This window comes from Triturus cristatus, chromosome 7 (genome assembly GCF_964204655.1).
Source record: "Triturus cristatus chromosome 7, aTriCri1.1, whole genome shotgun sequence".
Taxonomy (NCBI): Eukaryota; Metazoa; Chordata; class Amphibia; order Caudata; family Salamandridae; genus Triturus; species Triturus cristatus.
In genome coordinates this window covers 1,163,210,254-1,163,234,611 of record NC_140590.1, presented here as the reverse complement: position 1 = coordinate 1,163,234,611, position 24,358 = coordinate 1,163,210,254, and the positions used below count along the sequence as shown (strand labels likewise).

Below are 24,358 nucleotides of genomic sequence, written 5' to 3'. Positions count from 1 at the left end.
AAGGTATTGTATAATCTTATAATGAGAGAACAGATCCTTAATAATTGCCAAAACCAGTTGTTGCATCAGTACCTGGTTGACTCTGATCTGACCTCTCCCCAAGAATTGGGAAAGAAGGCAGACAAATGGGTCAGAACCAGGGTGAGGCAGAAAACCCAGAACCAAGGGGGTGACACTAAGAAGCAGGATCCTAAAGGCTCAGATAAAGGTGGGGATAAGGCAAAAGACCAGAAGTCTTCACAAGGGCTCCAACAATCTGTATCTGGTGGGGATTCACAGTCTACAAAGGGAAAAGGCCAAAAGAATCCCTGGTTCAAATTCTGTAAACAGAAAGGGCACTGGACTTCTGATTGTACCAAGTCCAAAGACCAAACCACCACCACTCCAGCCCCTAAGGCACCTGTTCCCCCTAGTGCAGTCATTGGTGAAGGTGGTAACCAGAATAAGGGTGTAGTAGGGTTGACCCTGGGTTCTGATGTGGACTATGGCCTAGTTAGAGTACCAACACAGGCATTGCTAGTTTGTGAGGGAGACCTTGATATGTCCTCCCTAGTGAGCCCCAGTAATCGGGGCAAGTACAAACAGCAGCCTATAATAAATGGCAAATAGGCTTTGGCATTCAGGGACACAGGTGCTAGTGTCACCATGGTGGCAGAGGATCTAGTAGACCCTGCATAGATCATCCTAGGTGAAATGTACCAGGTCACCAATGCAAGCAATGTCAGGACCAACCATAGTCTGGCAGTTGTGAATTTTCCTGGGGAGGGGTAACTGGCCTTAAAAAGGTAGTAGTCAGTGCAGACCTCCCTGTCGAATGTTTGTTGGGCAATGATCTGGAGACTTCAGCCTGGTCTGAAGTGGAATTATGGACTCATGCTGAGATGTTGGGCATACCTGCAGAGGTCTTTGCTGTGACCAGGTCACAGGCCAAAATGCATAAAGCTGAACTAGCTCTGGATCCTGAAACTATGGACCAGATGCTACCCAAGAGGAGGAGCAGTAGGGATACGGCAGTGCCTTCCCCTCTGTCTCAGATCTCAGATTCCCCTCCTGAGGGAGGAGAAGCAGAGCTTAAAGAAGGAACTGCCCCAGACGAACTTGAGCCTGGTCAGGTTGAGTTCTTGGGGGCAGGGAGACCTTCCAGGGAAGATCTGAGTAAGGAGCAACAGTGCTGCCCCTCTCTTGAACCCCTCAGACAGCAAGCTGCTGCGGAGGCTGCTGGGAGCGATAGTGGGTCCCATAAAGTTTATTGGGATGAGGGGCTCCTATATTCTGAGGCTAGAGATCCTACCCCTGGATCCACCAGGAGGTTGGTAATACCTCAGAAGTTTAGGGGGTTCCTCTTGACCCTAGCACATGACATCCCATTAGCAGGACACTTGAGCCAAAACAAAACCTGGGACAGGCTTGTCCCTCATTTTCATTGGCCACACATGCCAGAGGACACCAAGGAGTTTTGTCGCTCCTGTGTCACTTGCCAAGCCAGTGGCAAGTCAGGTGGCACAACAAAGGCCCCCCTGATACCACTACCTGTGGGGGGACCTTTTACTTCCCTGCCTTCTGTTTGCATACAGGGAGGTCCCACAGAAGGGGGTTGGCTACAGCCCTTTTGAACTTCTGTTTGGGCACCCTGTCAGAGGCCCATTATGTTTGGTGAAGTAGGGCTGGGAGTTACCTCTTAAACAAACCTCCCAAACAGGATGTGATGGACTATGTACTTGGTCTCCGCTCCCGGATGGCAGAGTACATGAAGAAGGCAACTAAAAACCTTGAGGCTAGCCAAGAATTACAAAAAGCTTGGCATGACCGAAAGGCTGTCCTGACTGTTTATCAACCAGGCCAGAAAGTGTGGGTGTTGGAGCATGTGGCCCCAGCAGCTCTCCAGGACAAATGGAGTGCCCCCATATAATTATTGAGAAAAAGGGAGAAGTCACCTACTTGGTGGATCTTGGAACTCCCAGGAGTCCCCTTAGGGTGCTCCATGTCAACAGATTAAAGCCATATGTGGACAGGGCTGACATGGGCTTGCTCATGGCAACTGATGAGGACCAGGAGGAGGAGAGTGACCCTCTCCCTGACCTGCTCTCACAGAACCCTGATAATGGGTCAGTTGATGGTGTTGCTTTGGCAAGCAGCCTCACTGATCATCAGAAAACTGAATGCAGACAAGTTCTGCAACAGTTCAGACATGTGTAGCCTGACCCCTAGTCAGACTTCCTGGTGCACCCATGAGGTGGACACTGGAGACAGTCTGCCTGTCAAGAATAAAATCTACAGGCAACCTGACCATGTCAGGGACTGTATCAGGACTATAGTCCAGAAAATTTTGGAACTAGGTGTTATTGAGCCTTCAGATAGCCCTTGGGCTAGCCCAGTAGTCCTTGTGCCTAAACCTCATACCCAGGGTGGTAAGAAAGAAATGAGGTTTTGTGTTGACTACAGAGGCCTCAATGCAGTCACCAGGACTGATGCCTATCCAATCCCAAGGGCAGATGAACTAATAGATACTTTGGCCTCAGCCAAGTACCTCAGTACATTTGACCTAACAGCTGGGTACTGGCAAATCAAGTTAGCTGATGATGCCAAAGCCGAAACAGCATTTTCAACCCCTGGTGGGCACTATCACTTTGTGGCAATGCCCTTTGGTTTGAAAAATGCACCTGCCACTTTTCAGAGGTTGGTGAATAAAGTTCTGACTGGTATGGAAACCTATTGCTCAGCTTTTCTTGATGATATTGCTGTCTTTAGTTCCACCTGGCAGGATCACCTGGTCCACCTCAAATGTTTTGGAGGCCCTGCAAAAAGCAGGCCTCACTATCAAGACCACTAAGTGCCAGATAGGGCAGAGTCAGGTTGTGTACCTGGGCCACCTTGTAGGTGGAGGCCAGGTTCAACCATTGTAGAGCAAAATCCAGACCATAATGGAATGGGTAGCTCCAACAACCCAGACACAGGTTAGAGCCTTTTTAGGACTGACTGGGTACTATAGGAGGTTTGTTAAGGGATATGGATCAATAGTGACCCCCTTAAATGATCTTACCTCTAAGAAAATGCCAAAAAAGGTTCAGTGGGCAGCTAGCTGTCAAAATGCATTTGATGACCTCAAGCAGGCAATGTGCACTGCCCCCATCTTGCAGAGTCCAGACTACAAAACGAAGTTCATTGTTCAAACAGATGCTTCAGAGCTGGGTGTGGGAGCTGTACTGTCTCAACTTGATGATGAAAGTCAAGACCAGCCAGTAGCTTTCATAAGCAGAAGGCTGACCCCTAGAGAGAAACGTTGAACAGCTATAGAGAGGGAGGCCTTTGCTGTGGTGTGGGCCCTGAAGAAGCTGAGGCCATACTTGTTTGGCACTCACTTCATACTTCAGACTGACCACAAGCCCCTCCTATGGTTCAAACAGATGAAAGGTAAAAATGCTAAACTGCCCAGGTGGTCCATTTCCCTATAGGGGATGGACTATACAGTAGAACATAGACCTGGGACCCAACATGCCAATGCAGATGGACTCTCAAGGTATTTCCACTTAGAACATGAAGACTTAACTGGTCAAGGTTACTTTAATGTCCCTGCGTTTGGGGGGGGGGGGGGGGGGTTGTGTAGGAGAGTAGGATCTGCACTTATGTTGCCCCCACTTTTTTCCTGATGTATGCACTAGTTTCTGGCTATAGTCAGGCTGGGTCCCTGCTAATCAGGGCCCCAGTCTCTCTGTTCTCTCTAAACAACCTTGAGTGCATACTAGATGCATGCACTAGTGGTTGGATACTGTGGTACCTTAAGGGCATAGGCCCTTCACAGGCCTACCAGGGGCTGAACCATGTATTATGCCACCCCTGGGAAGCAGACTAAATCTGATACCACAGGCCTGCTACTGCAGCCTGGGTGAGGTAGTGTTAGCACTCCTCACAGAGGTATAGGTTCCTATATCTCACCATACACACACATATAAACCTATCAGTCACCCCTAAGGCAGGCCCTATCAATCCTGAGGGCAGGGTGCTTGGTTTACAATGTGAGGGGGTGCCTCTGCATAAGCAGGACCCCTCTGCAGCTGGCAGGGTCTATTCCTTGTGGCTGTTTGTGGATGCGGTTAAACCATATACTCTTAAGTGCATTATAACCTCCCGGTTAATGCTAACTTTGGAATGACTGCATCAAAACATGTCGTGTTTGGTGTCAAACATCTTGGAATCATACCCCCACACCAGTAACTGGTGTGGGAGTATGATCCCACCCTTCTAGAGGGGATGACATGTACCTACTGTGGTAACACGGTAGAAATCCGAAAGAGCCCTGGCATCACAAAATGGATGCCACCAGCACAGACACTGGGCTGCCCTCCTGCTGCTGACTGAAACTCGCAGTGGAGGAGGCCCAACAATAGGCATCCTGTCACAGGGAGGTGTCACTACCTTCCAGACAGGATTTAGTGTATTGAGGCTGGGTGTGTGCACTTCTAGAGTGCTTTGACGTCCTGCACTGGGGGAGCAGTAGGCTCCTCTGTGCATATGCCAGCTCAAACCGGTTCAGGGGCTACCTGTCCCTGTTCTGGCGTGAAACTGGACAAAGGGAAGTGGGTGTAACCACCCCCTACCCTGACCCTCCCACAGGAGTGGTCATAGAGCTAGTCCCTCCCTTATCTTCAGTATACGATAGCCAACCCTGCCATTGCAAAGTAGATAACCCTGGACGACGCTCTACATAGAAGAATCCTGGCCCTTCGACGTTCCACTACCTTTGGAAGACAGAAGAATCTCCTTTGGAGTCAAGGAGTGACTCCCCTGCTTGGCAGGCACCAAAAACTTGAATCAACGGTCGCAAACTTTCCCGCTCCCGCCGGAGTCCGAAATCCCTGCAGCCCCGGAAGTGGCTTTCCTGACTTCTCAACGGCCATTGTGAGTCCCCAGCAGAGCTGAGGCGAGTGGACCCCACGAGTGACGAGGAACAGCAATACCCGGGTACCGTGCACTATTGTCGAGTGCAACCCCTTCACGACGTTCTACGAACTTGTGCATTGGACCATTTGCTCAAGCCTCCAGCAGGTTTTGCAGCGAAAATCAGAGGTCTACCCCGTCCCGAGTGACCGTGGGCTCCTGTGAAGCATTTCCTCAAGAGGCGTCTTCGCGATCCCTTGCCCGTTGGCTTGTGGGTCCCCCGAAGACTTTCTTATTGACTCAAAGGGCTCCCCTGGTTGCTCCAGGCCTGCCCTCACTTACCCTCGCTGGGTGATTCCCTCAGACCTTGCTGGTCTGCACCATCGACTTTCTTCACTCTACACGAGACTTGCTGTTGCCAAGGCTTGTTGGCTCCAATCCAGTTGCCGACAGCGCCATCAGCTGCAGACATCGTGGGACACTCCGAATCCAGCTGCTGGTCATCGTCGATCTCTCTTGGACCTCGTAAGCGAAGAGTCAAAACACCCTTGATCACCTGAAATCACCCGACATCCGTGGGCATCCATCTTCCTGGCCCCGGGTCACTGGCAAGTGACTGTGAACACTGTCCCTTCAATTTTCAGGTCTTCAGCATCTCGAATCCACCCTTGAATTCCACCGGACACTTCTTCAGTCGCCGCAAGCAGCAAGTCTTCTTTGGTCTTCATAGAAAACAGCGACGCGACCCGACACCAAAAGACACCTATGCACCCGGCTTCCCTGGGTGAGGTAACTTGTGCACTCCGGTGCCCTAGTGTGTGTTGGCCCTCGAATTACTTACCTTGTAAGTGGTTTGCTTGTAGACTTCCTCGAAGTACCCTAAAACTTTAAAAATCAAACCACGACTTGCTCCATTGTAATCAATAGGGAACCCGCTGCTGTGTTCACACACTGCATGCGTCTCCTGTGGGTCTGTTACTTACCTGCTTTCACTGCAGTAGTGAAGCCCCAGCGATTCTACAGGCCCTAGGCCTTGTCATTCTGCAAGTCGACTTTCCTAAACCTCTTTTTTAGTATATGGTCTGGTACGCCCCTAGGGCCCCAGCCATATTTGTGCTTAACTTATTGTGAAACGTTGATATTTGAATGTGTTCCTGGTTTCTAATCTCATAAAGAGATTAGTAGAGTGTGTCTAGAAATAAATACATATATATTTGATATATATACCTGTGTGGTGTCCTTACATTTGGTAATTCAAGAGATTATAAGGTAAAACAAACTGCTTTAAATTCCTCATTGACTTAGCCTGAAGGCTGCTCTCCACGGCAACCACTAGGATAGCTTTCTTTAAAAGGTTGCCTTAAACCTATCTACCGTAAGAGTCGAATTGGACTGGTGCAAGGTGGCCACTATAACTAGTGACCAGCATATGCCAGGCCAACTTCTCACAGCGGGGCTACATAAATATTAAAAAGGGTAGGACTCAAAAAGGATCCTAGGGGAACTCCACAGAACAATTGTTTAGGAGCGGAGAGGAATTGGCCCATCTTAACTAGTTGTGATCGGTCCCTGAGGAAGGATGTAAGTAGATTAAGGGCAGGGCCCTCAATCCCTATTTCCTGGAGCCTCCCCGCCAGTCTAAGGGGGGAGATCGTGTCGAAGGCTGCTGTCAGGTCCAGAAGGATAAGTAAGATGGTATGACCAGCGTCAACCTGTTGTCGAATGTTGTTAAAAACAATGGTTAACGCCGTCTCGGTATTGTGTTCACTTCTGAACCCATGCTGCGAGCTATCGAGCAATTGGTGTTCCTCCAGATAAGTACCATGCCCAGCACCCACCAGTCTTACTTAAAGGGCCATACAGTTATATACATGGACCCCACAATTCTGTTCACATGACCTTTATAATTCTCAGTGCTTAGAATTCATTCACAGGACCTCAGTCTTGGGAACAAATGGGCCCAACAGCTACCTTGCCCACACACAGACCCAAATATACATTTACTCACTAACACACAGATAAGCCCAAGGTCTTGAAGGCAGACATACAATCCCACATTCTGCAGTAATTACTGTCACTGAAAAAGTGGTACCTACTGTAGTGGAATGGCTTGCAGCTGAAGCACCATCAGTGAGAGGAGGTGAAGTGATAGCTCTGTGGCCTGCACTCTAGAGACATCTGGCATTGGGACCTGCACAAATAATAAAGATCAGCATGCTAATAATATGCCGCCGCCACCGTCAGCCATAAAGGCATTCGCACATTGGCCTCACTGTCATTTGTGTAACCGTGATTTTATTGAAGACAAGGAAACAAACACACAAGGTATAACATGACCAAATGTGTACACTCAAATGATCCACAATTAAAAAACACTAAAACAATACATTTGGAAGGCTTACGATGAAAGTAAATGGGAATAAATGAAACAATCAGTCCCACGAGTAGGTGACCAAATAAGAAACAAAGAAAGCAAATAAACACAACACAAATCGAAAGACAAGAACAAAAAGAGGAGAAAAGGGAGAAAACAAAGCCAATAAATGTTTGCAAGCGCTTTATGCTTTGATCTATGCCTCCTATGGAAAGTATTGCAACTGGTAATTCGGTGGGCAGGAAGATCACAGTACCCACGTTTGCTGCAAGAGGATTGACTAGGTGTGGATACAGCAGGTGTATAGGTAGACAACCAAGTAAGATGGAAGCATGGAAAGACTTCCAGGCCACTCAAGAGGCTCCATGACTTGCATCCATACTTTTGTTCTGACATTTAACTGTAAAGCCAAGGCTTCAATGGTTGGGGGTGTGGAGCAGATGGGGTAGCAGAGTGCACTCAAAGTGCACCCCTTTCTTAGTTGTGAGCTTCTATGGATGGCCACTCGGTGCCAGGAATCTCAACACTGAAGTCCTCTTCAAAATACCCACAACTGTAATGTGTGTGAGATAACACACTTCTGTGATTCAAGCATCCTGTGAGAGCAGAGCACAACTTCCAGTCACCAAGAACTGTATCCACACCCTTCACAGTGAGCTGTGAGAATGGAGGGGAAAAGTGATTTGGATTAATATTCCTGCCTTAAAGTTGTATTACAGTTGCAACTGGATTGTGTAAGGATTAGGACAAGGTTAACTCCAAAACCCATTTCTAGGGTGAGAAACCATACTGAGCCAAGCATCAAGCACTACATGGGGCCTATCATGACAAGATTGTCGTTTGGCACACCTCATGTAAGCTGGCAACATCTTCGACTAGTGATCTGGTACTGGTTTGGTTTTAAACTCCTTACAATATGAGCAGGCAGAGTATCACAACAGTAACATAATCCAGGGGCAGGCAACACAGACACCCTATCCACCTGCATACTCACTTAACAAATAAAGACTTTTCAGAGCAGGCAAGTACGGATCACCCTGAGCTTGTTAAGCAAAAGTTACTACCTCAGCAGGCATGCAGAGATATAAAGGCAAGGTTGTTGCAAGAGACACTATAACACATGCCCGGATGTGAACGTCTTAGGATGTGAGAAACTGGTTACAAACCCAGGTCTACTGCATCATATGAGTACAACAGTAATAGAACGTCTCAGAAAGGGATAAAAGAAGAGACAGTGTGCAACAGGTTCACTTAAGATCTCTTTACAAAGACGTTGGTAATTAGTGAAATCTGTTAGGATTGTTACATCTAAATTTAACTCATGTCAATCCCTTCTATCCATTTCAAACTTCTAAAATTAAAAACAATTGGGAGAATCGCCAGTCAGTCAGCAGCCCATCCACTGGATATCACGCATATCCTATCCGACTATCTGCTTGGTTACATATTACTACATTAAATGAGGTTTGATGCCATGAGTTGAGCACCCTAATCAGTCTTCCTTCTTTAAGAATAATCGAATTACCCCCAACCACTCAGAAATACTGACAATATTACATTGATCCAACTAAAAGAATGGAGCAAGTTGACACATGGATATCTGCACCTCTAGAGAACACAACTTTGCTTAGAGAAAACACCCGTGGCAGCGGAATCAAACCATTTAATCCCAATCTAGTCCCGGACACTCAAAGCCAATAACACTCTTTTGAGAAGAAATGGCCATTAAGGTATAACTCTTCTGATGGGTGTTCTTTGTAAGAAAGTTCTGATAACACAGAGAAGATCTATGTATGTATGTATCAAGGTTGCGTGTGTATTTTATGCCCGAGTCACTGGCGCTACCCATTAGGAGTCCATGCGCATGGCTGCAGAAAATGGTTGCCCTTAGTGAAATTTTGCCTTTGTTTACTGCATATGCAAAAGAAACAATTGATGGACGGAATGCTTGACAATGCAAACATTCCCCCCCAGTCACAAAGATCTGGGTTTAATGGTTACAAATTAGCATTACCTCTGATTGAAGTAATAAGATACTACAAGAACCAGAATGCTTAATTAGGGAGATGGTTGTGTACTCTCCTAGACCCTGTCACATGACCTAAGACATAAGAAGCCTGCTCTCAAGTACAGGTGCTTGGCAAATAACTTCCTGTTGGACCACGCCCTTCTAACCTTGCCTTGGTGTTTGTTTGGATCCTCGTTTCCCATTTGGATCTCCTTCTTAACATTTTTGGATTCCTGGATTGGACTGCACACACTCAAGGTGATTTGTTTTGTTGTGCATTCGATTTGTCTTGTTGTTTTCCTGTTTGTGCTGACGAGTTTTGGGAACCTTCTTATTGTTCTGTCTCGTCTGTAGTTTATAGTGCTGCGCGTGCACTACTATTTTTGTTTATGCCTGAGTGGCATTTTTTTTTTTTTTAGCGGCATTTATATTGGAAGTTTTCCTTCTTGCCGCCTTTTTCTGCAGTGGCGGTTATCTCTTTTGGTTCGGGCCGCTTCTCTCCGCGGTAGCGGGTATTTATTGAGGGCATTGCCGCTTCCCCCACTGCAGCGTTACCGCTCCCTTTGCGGCTGCCTTGTTGTTTGTCATGGACATTTATGAACCTGGCCGCTTCCCTCTGTGGTGGCGGAAACTTTCTTGACGGTGGTGCCTTCCCTCACATCGGTGTTACCGGTTTTCTTACGCCAGCATTGTACTTTTCATGGAGGTTCTCAACTTACAAGGTTACACTTTCAATATTTGAGCAGCTGCTCTCTCTAATATCCTGGGACTTCAGTGTATGGATCATTTTCCCTCGTGAGTGACCATTCTGATTTATGTTTGAGCCAGTTTACGCTTAAATCCCTGTTGGAGTGTTTCCTGACTTCTTGTGGATTCTACACTGAACATTTATGCAAATTACCGAGTGGAATTGTGCCCTCAATTCTACGCAACCTTGTTGCTGAAGATGGTGAGTCTAGTGGGGTACACAACCTGAGAAGGGACATAGCTTTTGGGGGGTTTATACATTATATAGAAATAATTACTGTCAAAGTTAACCTGTTAACATTTTGTTTGCCTCCTGATAGGACTTCAGCGCTGACACCCAATAAGTCTGCAGTACCTGAGTATACTGAGTTTGTCCTTCACCTTGGTGGTCCTGAGCTGTCTCTTCTCTCCCTTAAGGGTAGTTACTAGTATTCCGGTACTAAACAAATCTGGTGGTACCCCGAGGGAGAGTCGAGGTCCTTCTTCGCTCCCGAGGATTGGGCCTGGAGCCGTGACATTAATCCATCATTCTTTTGCTCACCACACCACCCCAGTTTGGACCCAGTCATATGCAAATCAGTCTTGACCCTGTTCCTTGTGGGAACAGTCTAGCCCGAACTGCCAAGCCAGTTCCTCCCTGGACGGGAAACAAGCATCCTGGGACCAATTTCAGGGCATCACCCTTCTTCAGCCAGGCTAGCTTGAATCCAGTGTTGTAATGAGCACAGGACCCACGTCTGGGCATACCCTTTCCACTTAGGGCACAGGGTCAAGACTGATTTGCATATGGCTGCGTTCAAACTGGAAAGGCATGGTGTGCAAAAAAACGATGGATTTAGGCCGAGATCTCTGTACTGGGTGAATGTATGACATTGTTCTGCATTCTGTCCATCAACTATTGTTTTTGCATTTGTTTACTGCATGGCCTGACAGATGACCTGCTTCTACACTGAGACCAATAACCAGTTCAATCTTTTGAGAGGGAAGCCATCCTTTTCTGTAGAGTAAGTTAATCCATGCTTCAGAGAAACTAACTCTACCTGCCTGAGGTTGTGGGTCACCTAGTAACTGGGACCTGTGCTTGGCTAGGGCTGGCTTGGAATGTACAAAATCAGCTTGACCAGTTCAATCCAGTTTGGCCTTTGACACCTACTTCAGAGACCTCGGATAACTGCATACAAAGGGAATAGAAAGGGAAGATGAACTTATCCAAGATTAAGGAATAATTAGAATTTTGAAAAAGAGAAATATAACAGGGCTCACAGTTATTCCAACTGGGAACCTGGGTATAAGGAAGAATGAAAGAACAGTGGTCCCCAAGCACTCATATGTACAAATGAAGACATCTTAGTTCATTACAGTCAAGTTTTTTGCACAGGCCTAAACATATTATATATATATTATTGTAAATAATTGTTATTGGATTTTCAAAACATACACATATAATCTAACTTTAAAAACAAAAAATAAACAAACAATGCAGTGATGTCCACCCCCACCCCCACGATCTCCCACCCTCCATGATTGAAAAAAGCATTGCATACAAATATTCAGGAGGAAGGCACCTACACAGACACACAAGAAGTCCTGTCAGGGCTTCAACAGCCCTATCAGGTGACTCACCCCTCGTTCATTGCTACCGGCCTCTGAGTCCCCCCACCCATCATCATTGCTATTGTGTCATTCTTTTCCTGGCATTCCCCCATCTCGCAATTCCTTTTTCTTATTCTCCTACAGTCCACCCTCCCACATACCTTCTCAAATTTCCTCAGGCAACCCCAACCCTCGTAGACCAGCCTTTTCTGGTTAAAGCACACATCCATCTTTTGTGCACAATCTTGTACTTCATGCAATCTCTCTCTTTGCTATGAGAAACCCAAGTTATCCAAGGTTTTCTGATAAGGGTTGAGATCTGTAGACCCCCACGCCCCCAACAGTGACAGCCGAGCCTGGGGTGCAAGCCGTTTCCTGATCACCATCTCCAAATGAGCTTTTACACCCTCCCAAAACAGGTGCATTTTAGGACTTTCCCACAAAGTATGCAACAAGGACCACGGGAGCACCGGAGTACTCAAGTTACCTCACCCAGGGAAGCCGGGTGCATAGGTGTCAAATGGTGTCGGGTTATGGTGTCGGGTTGCGTCGTCGATTGCAATGGAAGCTGGCAAAGAACTGCTGCTGCCGGGAAGAGGAGAAGTGTCCGGAGTGATCCAAGCCTGGATCTAGGATGGAAGGAACCTGAAAGCAGAGGGGACAGAGTCTGGGTCCCTTGCCAGTGACCGAGGGCAGGATGGACCAATGCCCACAGATGTCGGGTGCTTCAGGTGAGTTGACGGATGTCTTGACTCTTCAGCCACGAGGTCCAGGAGGCGTCGACGAAGTCCACGAGCTGGATTCGAGCTGTCCCACAAAGTCTGTCGAGTGCTGCGGTGTCGGTGACCAGATTGGACCCAACAAGCCTTGGCAATGGCAAGTCTTGTGGAAAGAGAAGAAGGACGTCGGTGCAGACCAGCAAGGTCTGAGGGACTCACCCAGCGAGGGTAAGTCAGGGCACGTCTGGAGTAACCAGGAAAGCCCAAGCAGAAGAGGAGTTGCCTTCGTGGGGACCCACTAGCCAACGGGCTAGCGATCGCGAAGGAGCCTCGAGCGGTCGCACTGGAACCTGGCCCATGGGTCTCTCGTGGAGTGGAGGCCAGAGATCTTCGGTGCAGTCTGTGCTCAAGGCTGGGGCTACTCGGAGCCCAAAGCAGAACTTCAAGGATGAACAGGAAGTCTATGTACCAGCAATAGTACGCAGTGCCCAGGGGTCACGGTTCCTCGTCACCCACGATAGCCACGGGCCTCAGCTTTGCTGTTGACTCAGGGTAGCCTCGGGGACGTCAGGAAATCCACCTCTGGTGATGCAGAGACTTTGGTGTCCAACGGGAGCTTCGGAATTGCAGACCGGACAGTTGCCTCTTTGGTGCCTGCCAAGCAGGGAAGTCACTCCTTGACCCCAAGGGAGATTTTTTCCGTCTTCTAGTCGAAATAGAAAGTCGAAGGTCCAGGATATATATTACAGAGTTTCGTCCAGGGTAATCTAAAGTCGCAAGGACTGGGTTCCCATACTTATACAAAGTTTGGGGGTTGGACATACTCTAGGGACCCACCTATGGGAGGATTTGGAAAGAGGGGTGGTTACACCCATTCCCTTTGTCCAGTTTCGCGCCAGAGCATGGGCAGGTAGCCCCTGCAACCGGTTTGAACTGGACTATGTACAGGGACACCAAGTGTGCCCCCAATGCAGGACTTCAAAGCACCAGAGAGTGCCTCGCCCAGCCCCAATACACATCTGCCTGTCTGGGGAGGTGGTTACACCTCCCTGGGACAGGAAACCTATTGTCCAGGCCTCCCCTGCTGGAGTTTCGGTCAGCAGCAGGAGGCCAGACCCGTGTCTGTGGCAGAGGCATCCATTTTGTGATGCCAGGGCTCAAGAATGTCCTACCGGGTTAGACCAGTGTGAACATGTCTCTCCCTCTAGAAGGGTGGAATGCTACCCCCGCCGCCAGAACTGGCGGGGGAGGGGGGGGGGGGGGAGGGGGAAGTAGTATTCCAACGCGTTTGACACCAAACACGACATGTTTCCGTGCAGCCATCCCAAAGTTAGCATTTACCGCGAGGTTATAGTGCACTTAAGAGTATATGGTCAGGCTGCACCACAAACAGCATCAGAGGAGGTACTCCGAACGCTGCAGAGGGGCTCTGCTCATGCAGGGGCACCCTCTCACATAAAAACCAAGCACTCTACCTTCAGGATTGTTAAGGCCTGCCATAGGAGTGACTTATAGGTTTTATATGTGTGTACTATGGTAGTGATATAGGTAGCCTATACCACTGTAAGGGGTGCAAGTACACCCTTACCCAGGCTGCAGTAGCAGACCTGTGGTGCCATTTTGGAGTGCTTCCCAGGGGTGGCATAATACATGCTCCAGCCCCTGGTAGGCCTCTGAGGTACCCATGCCCTAGGTACATAGTATACCATATACTAGGTGCTTATAAGGCACTCCAGAATCTAATCAGATATGTACCTAATATACATGCAAACCATTTTAGAGAGGAAGCAGCTAGGCTGTGGTCCTGATTAGCAGGGCCACAGCCAGACTGAGGTCGAAAAACAGTGAAACACCAGCAAAACGTGGGGGTACCCATGTGAAGCAGATCCTACTCTCCTACAGGGAGAGGAAGAGAAATGAAAGAAAGAGGGAAGGGTGAGAGATTGGGCCATGTGAAAAGCGGTCACAACTTTAGGCAAGGTGCAAAGGCTCCTGGGTAGAACAGAGTGCTGGACTGAAGTAATCACCACCAAGAAGACTGTCTTCAGAGTAAGTAAATTAACCCACCAGCTGTGAGTTGGTTTGAATAACAAGGCTGTAAGAAATGTTAACACCAGATTCAAATCTCACTCCTGAACAAAAGGGAGTGTGAGGAAACATTTATAATAAACATTTCACGAATCACACCTCTAATGGTGATCTGAATGGAGGGTTTATCCGGAAAGTAAGTATAGGAGGGCAGAGCAGCATATGACCTTTTACAGTGGTGACTGCCAACCCCTATTGAGCAACAGAAATTGCAAAATGTAAAATGTCATACAGACTGGATTTAAAGGGGCTTATATCTTGGTTTAACAATAAGTAAACTTGGATTAGAGGCCTGCACGTAGCAACCAGATGACAGGCTTATTGGCAGCTTGGATGTCATCTGCTACCTCCAGGGGCAAGCAACAGGCTTCTAGTAGACAATGCAGACCTTGCAAAAGTGGAGATGAAGCGCAGAGGACCTGACTATCCTGCTGAGAAAGTAGAACTTTTCTATGTGGAAAAGGAAGAGGGGCTGAATGATGAGTTTTACAGATTAGGCTATCAGATCCTCCATGTCAATCTGGGGCAATTAGGACACAATGTGCTTGAGCGTTTCGCAACCTCTGCAGGACCAGATGGACCACGTTGAGCAGACCCTGCGACCAGTTAATCTTAAAACGCCCCCTCAGGGAGCAATTCAGAAGAAAGTGCTGAGCACAGAAGATGAGGCACCGAGAGATCTGCACAGGGGCAGACCAATCTGGGGAAGATTGCGTCCTACAGGTTGGCTTCCAGGTCCCATTTGTAATCCTCCAATGAGAGGTGACTCAGAGCAATTGTGTTTTCATTCATGGTACCCAATAAATGGGTCACAATGGGAAAATGCCCATCCCAGGGTCAACAGCTACTGGGTCCAAAAACTCACGCTGCCCATCTGTTGATATAATGGATGGTAGTTGTGTTGTCTGAAAATATTTGAATGACATTCCCAGAAACTGTGGGAAGAAAATTCTTCAGAGCAAGAGGAATAATCCACAACTCTGGCAAATTTATGAGCAGGTGTTGCCTTAACATGGGTCAAATGCATGGTGCGGTCATCTCTCTCAGATAAGTGTCTCAACCCAACAAGGATGCATCCATACCTACAGTGGGCTGTGATGGAGGTTGGCTGAAGGAACAGTCCACAGTGAGGTTGGAGAGGCCCCTCTACCTACGGAGGTACAGGTGGATGGATCAGAACATTTCCATTCAAGCCACAAGACTCCCCTGATGCTCCAGAGCCCTCATACGACATATGGCATGCTGCACCAACAGGATGCAGGAGGCCATCAACCCCAGATCCGGTTTCAGAACTGGATTCAGCTACATCTAACACCCCTCCCACCGTAGGAGGAAAAGCTTTCATGCAATTTTGTGTCCAAACTCGCAACGATGAAACTCAGCTTCTGAGTGGGGGCGAGCCGACACATCCAGATATTGATGAAGAAGCTCAGTTCATGCCAAAGGGTTATTGTGTATTGAAGATTGTCTGTGATGAATGCACAAGACCCGGACTTCACCAGCCAGATGTCTAAGTACAGAAATACATGGACTACTGATCTCCTCAGTCAAGCTGTCACCAAAGGCATCACTTTGGGGGAAAGCTGGTGGTGTGCTAGTGAGACTAAGTAGTAGTGCAACAAATTGGTGCTAGAACTGGACTCTGAATTGGCAGTAACGTCCAAACAGGAAAGACTGGAAGAAGTAAAGTGGCACCCTAGAGATTCAGGAGCACTATCCAATACCCCACTTTGAGGGCTAGGAGCACCTGGCTCTAAGAATGCATTTTGAAATTGTTGTGACGTTTAAAAGGGTTGAGGAGACACAGGTCTGAGGAACCCATCGAAGTCGGTAAAATACCAGGCCCCTCTCCTCCAAGGGCACCACCTCAATGAATCCTTTGCTTAATAGAACAAGTATCTCTGCATCAAAGATTGAGGCGTGTGCTTGAGTTAACGCCCTTGTGGATTGTAGCTGATCGAGAAAAAGGACAGAAAGGTGAGAATGTAGCTCTTGTGGAAAAGCAGGAGCACCCAGTGATCTCTTGTAATCATATACCTATTGGTGATAAAGTGAGAGGCCCTCAGTGCTAAAGAAGCTGAAAAAGAGGTTTTGAGATCATGGGGAACATGGAGTGGACCGAAGCTGCAGCTGCTCTGTGGATGGATCGGCAGCTGTGGTCAGGGTGGTCCTCCAGGAAAGCCCCCGAAGTGTCAATATTCCTAGTAGGAATGTATGGGGGCTGCTGGGCCCAAATAAGGTTTTGCCAAGCAGCCAATATAGGATACAACCAAGATATGCTGAATGGTAGAAGAGATTCCGGAGCTGCTAAGGGTAGCTGAAGTATTTCAGGAGGGATTTTGGACTTTGCATTAGCAGTCAGTAAAGGCTATTTCATCATCTTCCATATCACAGTAGCAAAGAAACAGACTTCCTAAAAAGGTGGACCAGAGGGATAATAATTATCACCTTCGGGAGATGTATCAAGACACCTAGCATTTTGGAGATCTACAAAAAGGTCATTACCGGAGGTAGGTTAACAGCCTCTGAGCCCACTTCCTCTGTATGCCAGAAATCTCTGCTGGGCATTCCCAAACTTCAGAGTCAGAGCGGATGGTTTCCTCCATTTGAGTCACTTTGCGCTCTAGGAAAGGCCCTGTCAGTGGCAGGTCCTCAAACGAGGCTGATTTTTTTCCTCTCACCACTCGAACAATATCTGTCAGCTTCAAGGGCTGAGAGGATGCTGAATGCAACTCCAATGATATCACTTTGTCAACCTTGAGATCTGCACTGAAGGTTAACAGGTCGATGCCTTGGTAGGCGATAGCGTCCAACACGCTGCTGAGGCTGGAGTCTGTGAAGGCGCAAAGTTAGGATGCATCCAGGGTCAGAGCAGCCAGATTTGCCAACCACTGGAGACTGGCCCAGAGGTATAAGGGACTGTCCTGAATATGTGCAGTGTGATCTGTCAAAAGGCTTCAACCTGGGAAGGGGTTTTATTTGAAGCTGAGAATTCTAATTTTGTCTTTTTAAGGACCACAATTGGCCCCAAAGACAACAAAGATGCTGATGTCAGTAAATGGTTGCACCAAGTCTCTGAACGTTACTACGAGGAAGAACGTTTAGGAGGAACAAGAGGCTTTCTCCTTCTTGTGGAGTTTTTAGTGGGGGGGGTCACTCCCTGTCAAGACAATGCCAATTAGAACGGGAGAGGATGGACTGTGTTGGAGGTTCCCTGCAAGTCCTTGCTTTTAACAGATTTGCGTGCATGGACGAACAACAGTCTCAGGATGAGGGCTCGTGATTGGGGTCCAGACACTACATGCAGACGTTTAAACTCAGACTCCTTTGAATGTGACAATTGAATTAGCTGAGAAATGTAGATGGTGACTTACCGAGAGCTGCTCGTGCATTGAGGTTATTCATGAAGTGACCAATATACAAGAAAAGGTATCCATCAGAGCACTAACTTGCACTTCTACTGTCAAATGGGAATATTTAAGCCAAGCTTGTCATCTTTCAGTAACTGTCAATGCCATACATTTAGCCAAACTCACCACCTTGCCATTGGTATATACTGCTACATGATTCTAAAATAGTGGATGTTTTAGGCGGGCAACTGGCCACAATGAAGTTCGGGCATCTAGCTATCTGACTGAAGCAACATTTGCCTATGTTCAGCAGCTACATGGACTTCACAACTAATTTTCACTAGACACCATTTTAAAGACATTGACTCAAATGGATAAGAAAGCTGTTCTATGTCATACTGGGTTAAATCGCGTTAGAACTATTCTTCCTTCTACTTAATAAATTAACATCTTGTGATACTAGAAGCGGTTCACGCTATGCAATAAACTAGTTACTTACTCTAGTTGAAGCATGGAACACTTTTAGATTGACCAGAGACCTTCCTCAATCCCTGGTAAAGGAGTATTTAATGCAATTCTAAAATATATTAAGGGCCTGTTATGTAGCATTATGGGCCTTTCAGTTGAAGTGATTTTAAGTTGTACTGGCTCCACCCATGGTCGATGGCCACAGAAAAAATAAAAAACAAAATTACTAAAAAACATTTTGGAGTACATTTCTGGACCCCAAAAAATTACATAGGGTTCTTATAATTTCCAGACCCAACCATTAGACAGCAGAATAATGTGAAGCTAGAGAGGATCACACTGCTAAACATGGTGTTAGGCAAAGGAAAAGAAAAAAAAAACAGAATGAGAGGAGGTGAGTTAGTAAGTCAGACAAACAGTGCTCTAACCAATCTTTCCCCCTCACCACATTAAAAAAGACAGGCAAAAATTAAAGGCACCTTATATCACCACACATAACATACCAGACACGCACGGCTCATTGGATATCTGGCACAATCACTTGCTTGTTGTTTAGTAACTTCACAAAAAACACCCCATCACACAGCCTAACCGTATTAAGCTTATGCATCAAACTTAAATTGCATAATCCAGTCAACTCTTGCTGCTGTGAGAAACAACAAGATCACAGAATACACAAAACCCAGAACATATTTGAGACAACTCTGAACACTTTATTCTCATAAAAGAAAAAGGATAATAGTACCCACAAAGACATGTGAGGAAAATAATATAATTTGGTCATCCCAGAAGAGCCCCTGCAGTGCCAAACAGTGCATGTATTGTTTTATGGAACACTGTGCTTGTTAAAAATGGAAACTGTGTTTATGCAGAGCACATCAGCAAGCTGAAAAGTATTAAGTAACAAATGTAGTCAGAGGTGTGATGAGGCTACGCATGGCACTAGCCTCAGGGACCCACCTTTCCTTGCAGGAGCAGCAGGAGCGAGTCGAGGGCATCTGGATGCTGTTCCAAACTTCGACAGAGTTCCAGGTTGACATGACAGCATGAGTATACAACCTGTTAGCAGGTAGAGAAAGTGTGAATGGCAGCCATAGAGCAATATTTGCAGTGTCTGGTGTCCACCCAACTACAAAGTACATGAGTGGGGGAGAAGGAAATAAACGAGTGAGGGATCAAACTAGAAGGGCTAAAAATGAGGAGGAAACCAGGAGGAAGAAAGATTAAACTGGACTGAAAGGTAAAGTGCATGAGGGGTTGAGAAACGGGAAAGTATGTAGGCGGAAGAGCATGGAAGGCAGTATGAAGGAGCAACAGAATGTGGGAAAAAGGGAGAGTATGAGGATGGGGCAGAGCTAGCAAGATGGAATGAGCAAAAGAGGAGAAAAAGGAAAGGAAGGGAATGGCAGCAAAAGTGTGGGGGGAGGAGGAGAAACACCTCAAAATGGCTGGACCTACCAGCTGACTTGACGGTCGACCATCATACCGTCATACGCACTCTGGAGTCTCAAATGGAATTCACAGGCAATGTCCTTCGCTGGTTCTCCTCCCACCTTTCAACTGACAAATTTGTTACCTGGGCACGCCCAGGTCACAAAAAGTCCCTATGACCTGAGGAGTTCCCCAGGGTTCCATGCTGCCACCTGTCGTCTTCAACTTTGCATGGAGCTGCTTGCTGCTCTACTCGCAAAACAGCACCAAGATTCACCAAAATGCTGATAATACACAACTCTACTTGAAACTCTCATCTGCTTTAGACATTCAACGCCTCAAACACTCCTTGCACACCTGGATATCCAGAGACTACCTGAAGCTCATCCCAAACAAGACATAATTTCTGTTATTCCAGAGGAGCAACAAACAAGCCGCAGTACAAACCTGGATCAATAATGTAAACCTTGACAGCTCCAAATCCAAACTTTCACCGAAAGCCAAGTTGCTTGGATTTGCCCTGGACACCATCCTCCCCCATCAAGAAACACATTGCCAAAAAAACAAAAGAAAGTCAAACTGTTTCTCCCGGGGGAAATGGAATAGATACAGAGGGGATATCTGCATCTCCCCGACGGTGGAACTCCGGAGGGACAAATGGGCGCTGATGGCCCAGCTGACAGAGGAGGTGTTGGCTTCTCCCCCTTAGGGGTGACGTTATAGATCTCTCCATCCCCCGCTCCCAGTTGCAGTCTGTTCGTACCTGATGTGGTACTTGGTCTCTCCTTACTGCCTAGCAATGTATAACAAGTACTTCTTAGCGGGGTCCCCCATTCCACCATGGGGTGAATGGCACTATGTCAAATGTATGCATGTAATGGAGGGGGTTTATTTTTCCTACTGTGACTATTCTGTATGCACCGGTCTCTGGTTGGTGTGAAAATGTTATAAAAAGTTTAAGAAAAGTAAAAACTGTTTCTTCCAATAAGCAATTCTGAACTACTGGTCAAATCCTCATACTAGAGAATCTAGATGGTGGCAATGCCCTACTCCATGGCTTCCTATACTCCACACTGGCATCCCTTAGATACATCCAACATGTTGCAGCATGTCTCATTCCTGAAGAAACATGGCCACATTAGCCTCATCACGATTGAACTCCATTGGCTTCCCTTACCAGCCCTCAACATCTTCAAAACCAGTTGCATTATTTACAAAGCCATCGTGAGTATCAGCCCCGCTTATCTTGCAGGCAAGCCCACCATCTCTGATGACTTTCAGCACACCCACAGCCAAGACACCATCACACTACTATGAAGAGTGAAAAGGAAAAAACAAGACAGCAAGTGTTTTCCATCCATGTACCCATGGTAAAAAACAACATCCCAGTATCCATCAGCACCACAGCTAGGATACTCTGCTATAGGAACGTTGATGACTCACCTCTTTAAAGAATACTGCATCACAGTACATTGCCATCAACAACCCAGCTCCCTGTGCTATTACTCATTGACTTTATGCTTGCGTCTGACAATGTACAGCGCTCCTCTGTCTTTTGGATAGGTTTGCTCTATAGAAATATCATGCACATATATAGGAGAGTGCAAGGGGAAAAGAGCAACAAGGAGAAAACCAATAGGGACAGAACAAAGGAGGTTGGGGAGAAAGAGGGGAGAGAGCAAAGGTAAACTAGAGGGGCAAGAAGGAGGAAGGCATGAAAGCTAGGGAGAGAGAGCAAGTGGAGAATAAAATGACGAGAGAACAAGGGGGAATAAAGTGTACGGTGAAAACTGGAATTTGGAAGCGTGATGGGACAGAGTACAATGGAAAATAAGCAAAAAAGGGAGCAAGTGGAATACAGTGTTAATGAAGCAGCACAAAGGGGAAGAAATGGGATACAAAACAATGGGAGAGTAGGAAGAGGGTGGCACCAGGAGAGTTATTAATAGGAAGAGAAAGAGTAAAAGAGGAATAAGCAAAGACTAGGAAAGAGCAACACGTAGAAATCATGGATATGCAATACATGCAAACAAACAAATAAAGACAAAGCACGCAGAAATGCAAGGGAACGTAAAGAGAAAATAGTACTGACTTACCCTGAGGGTATTCAGAGCAAGTGCTGGTTGCTTAAATCCAGTGAAGAAGTTTTGGGAAGTTCTATTGTTTTCTGCCAAGAGTGTCCCAGCTACGTACTGACAGACCTGCAACAAACAAAAAAAAAACTGAATCATCAAGAAGAGAAGACAAAATTCACCTCAGAAAATTAATTAGGTTCCCACAGGTTAAGCTGTGACCTCAACCGGAATGTTAGCGGTCATGGTCTGAATAGTGTATAAGGAGATAACTTCACAGCAAAGTGCTTCTCCTGGGCAGGACTTTAGAGTTTGCAACAAAATGCTTTCACAGAGTCCGGTACTTTTTGTCCCCAATACATCTCAGGTAGTTAAGCTATACCAAACAATGGTGAGCAGCAATGACAGCCTCTCAACTAAACAAGGACTCCCTAAACTTTCAGTGGAGCCCTCGTTGAGCAAGTGTCCCTCCACAAAGGTGAGTTCTACTTAAACCTATGTATCACCAACCACACCCATAGAGTTCCAACATGGCTGCCCTAAAGATGTATGCAAAGCAATGATTCTTTGAAATCTCACAGATGCGGTTTTGCTGTGCTGTAATGCCTAAGAAGTTTGATGACCATGAACTCACCGAATGTCGGCAAAGAGGAGTAGGCTCCGACGGTCTCGGAGACACAGAGGGCTTACAAGCTGAGCGCAGTCTAGGTGGAAAGATACCCTCTGCGGTTGAAATTAGCCCTTAATTCCCACAAACTCCTGTACATGAAGTCTAGACTAAGTGCCCTAAGATGGTGAAATCGTAATGGGGGCCTCAGAGTGCTCAACCAGGGAATAGTGGTGTTTTTAAAGCGACTCAAAGACCAGAAAGAATATTGACCTCTGGATGGCTAAGTGGTTAGTGAAAGGCCCCCTGGGGTTGACTCGAGTTATTAAATCCCAATGTGCGAGAGGCCGTTTAGTTGGTTTCGCAAATACAACACTACAGGCTGTACCTGAGGGTAGTACATGATCTAAAGCTGTGTGCAGGTCCTCAAGACAGAGGGTGACTGTATTAACCATCAGAAGCGGCAGCTGGTGCATGGACAAGTTGAGGTTTGGCCATATACAAGGACTAGAGTATCTGATAGAGTAGGCAAGAATATAACTATGTTTTTACATTTAGAGGGACAGCTGAACAGGGGAATAAACTGTTACTTTGTTGTGGCACCAAGGGGGAAAATGTTGGAACTACAGGTTTCATTATTAAATATCCTCAGAGGTTGAGCAAAACGGGTAAGCCGAGATAGGAGATGACCCAAGCTGAAAAGAGCTCGGATGCAGAGGGTGGATTGGCCTGCCCTGCAGACCACAGTTTACAGGCTGAGCCACTTCAAAGTAAACTTGTTCTCATTTTAGAGACAATTTCGGAATTCAGAGAGGGCCTCAAACGGAAAACTAACACACTGGTCTTGGTCGTGGGGGTGCTTTGGGCAGATCATCGCAAACTGTCTGATGGAGTGAAGCCTGCAGAGGATTCACCCCACAAACAGTTCTAAATAACAACAGATCGCAGGTCTTACAGAGGGAGTTCGCCTGTTAGAAAACAAACAGAAGACGCACAGGGTTGAAACTACATAATAATATGTGGTTGGTTGGCCAACCAGAGAAGGTGGAGTATTTCGACATGCTTGCCTAGCTCAAAAAATGGATGCGAGCTGAAGTGGTAGCCCAAGGGCTAACTTAATTTTTCATGCTTCAGCAGGAGCATAGAGTGCTCACTCCGAGAACGCTCTCCATAACCACCCCCTCCACGAACACCACTAGACTGGTGGTGGCCAGGCTTCTCCATCACCAGGTTAGAGACAGTCCCCTGAACAAACTGCTCTGTGTCAATGTTGCCAGACTACACGGCAGCAGTACAATATGAATGGGCCTCTTTTCCAGAGGTCAAAAGAGCACTGAGAGAAGAGAACTGTGGTACTTATTAATTTTCCCAGCCAAATTAAAAGTAATGATTGACGATAAAATGTTCTTTACTGAACCTTTAAAAGCATGGGACTGGGTGGAAATGTATAAGAATTAATACGCTCGGAATGCACTATCCATGTTTCTCCCACAAAGAAAGAAGGAAAACAGGAAAAGGTTGCAATATACTGGGAATGTTAAAAGGCCAACCAGATCACAAATGGAGAAAGGCAGGGCTGCCGCAGTACTGGCAGAGTCAGCAATTGCCCAACTTGGAATTTCAAAAGAGGAAAGGATTATAACTTCGCATCGCCGTACCTCTGAGTCAGTTTGTGTCCCTATAGCACAGCAACCTTGAGTTTCCATTCGGAGGGGAAAGGCCAAGGAGTTTAGGCCCAATTGTATCCTTTGAGGAAGAGTGCTCAAGGTTGGTCCCAGTCCGTTAGCCAGAAATCAAATGAGTGGAATACTGCCCAGGGTAGTTGCCAGAGGGAAAGAATAATTTAAGCTTTTACTTTCTGTTCTTAGTAAATGTACCAGATCCACAGAACGCTCCTGTAAATTGTAATATATGCGGCAGCACAAGATGGCCTTTATTTTGATTGAAATAAAATCTACATCATGCGGTGCTGCTTATGTGAGTAAGGTAATTTACAATGAGTTCGGGTTTTTGCGAGCCAATAATC

The 24,358-nt window shown here is 46.7% G+C and overlaps 1 protein-coding gene across 4 annotated transcripts in view; it reads right to left on the bottom strand.

Moving 5' to 3' along the window:
- Window positions 1-24,358, bottom strand: part of STK36 (serine/threonine kinase 36) — a 290,182-nt gene that overhangs the window by 116,218 nt on the left and 149,606 nt on the right. For all 4 annotated transcript variants that reach the window (XM_085618423.1, XM_085618425.1, XM_085618424.1 and 1 more), the window contains exons 16-18: window positions 21,750-21,854; window positions 19,183-19,281; window positions 6,972-7,066 (exon numbers count right to left, since the gene is read on the bottom strand). In XM_085618423.1, the coding sequence (XP_085474549.1) occupies window positions 6,972-7,066; window positions 19,183-19,281; window positions 21,750-21,854 (299 nt within the window). The remainder of the gene's footprint in view (window positions 1-6,971; window positions 7,067-19,182; window positions 19,282-21,749; window positions 21,855-24,358) is intronic.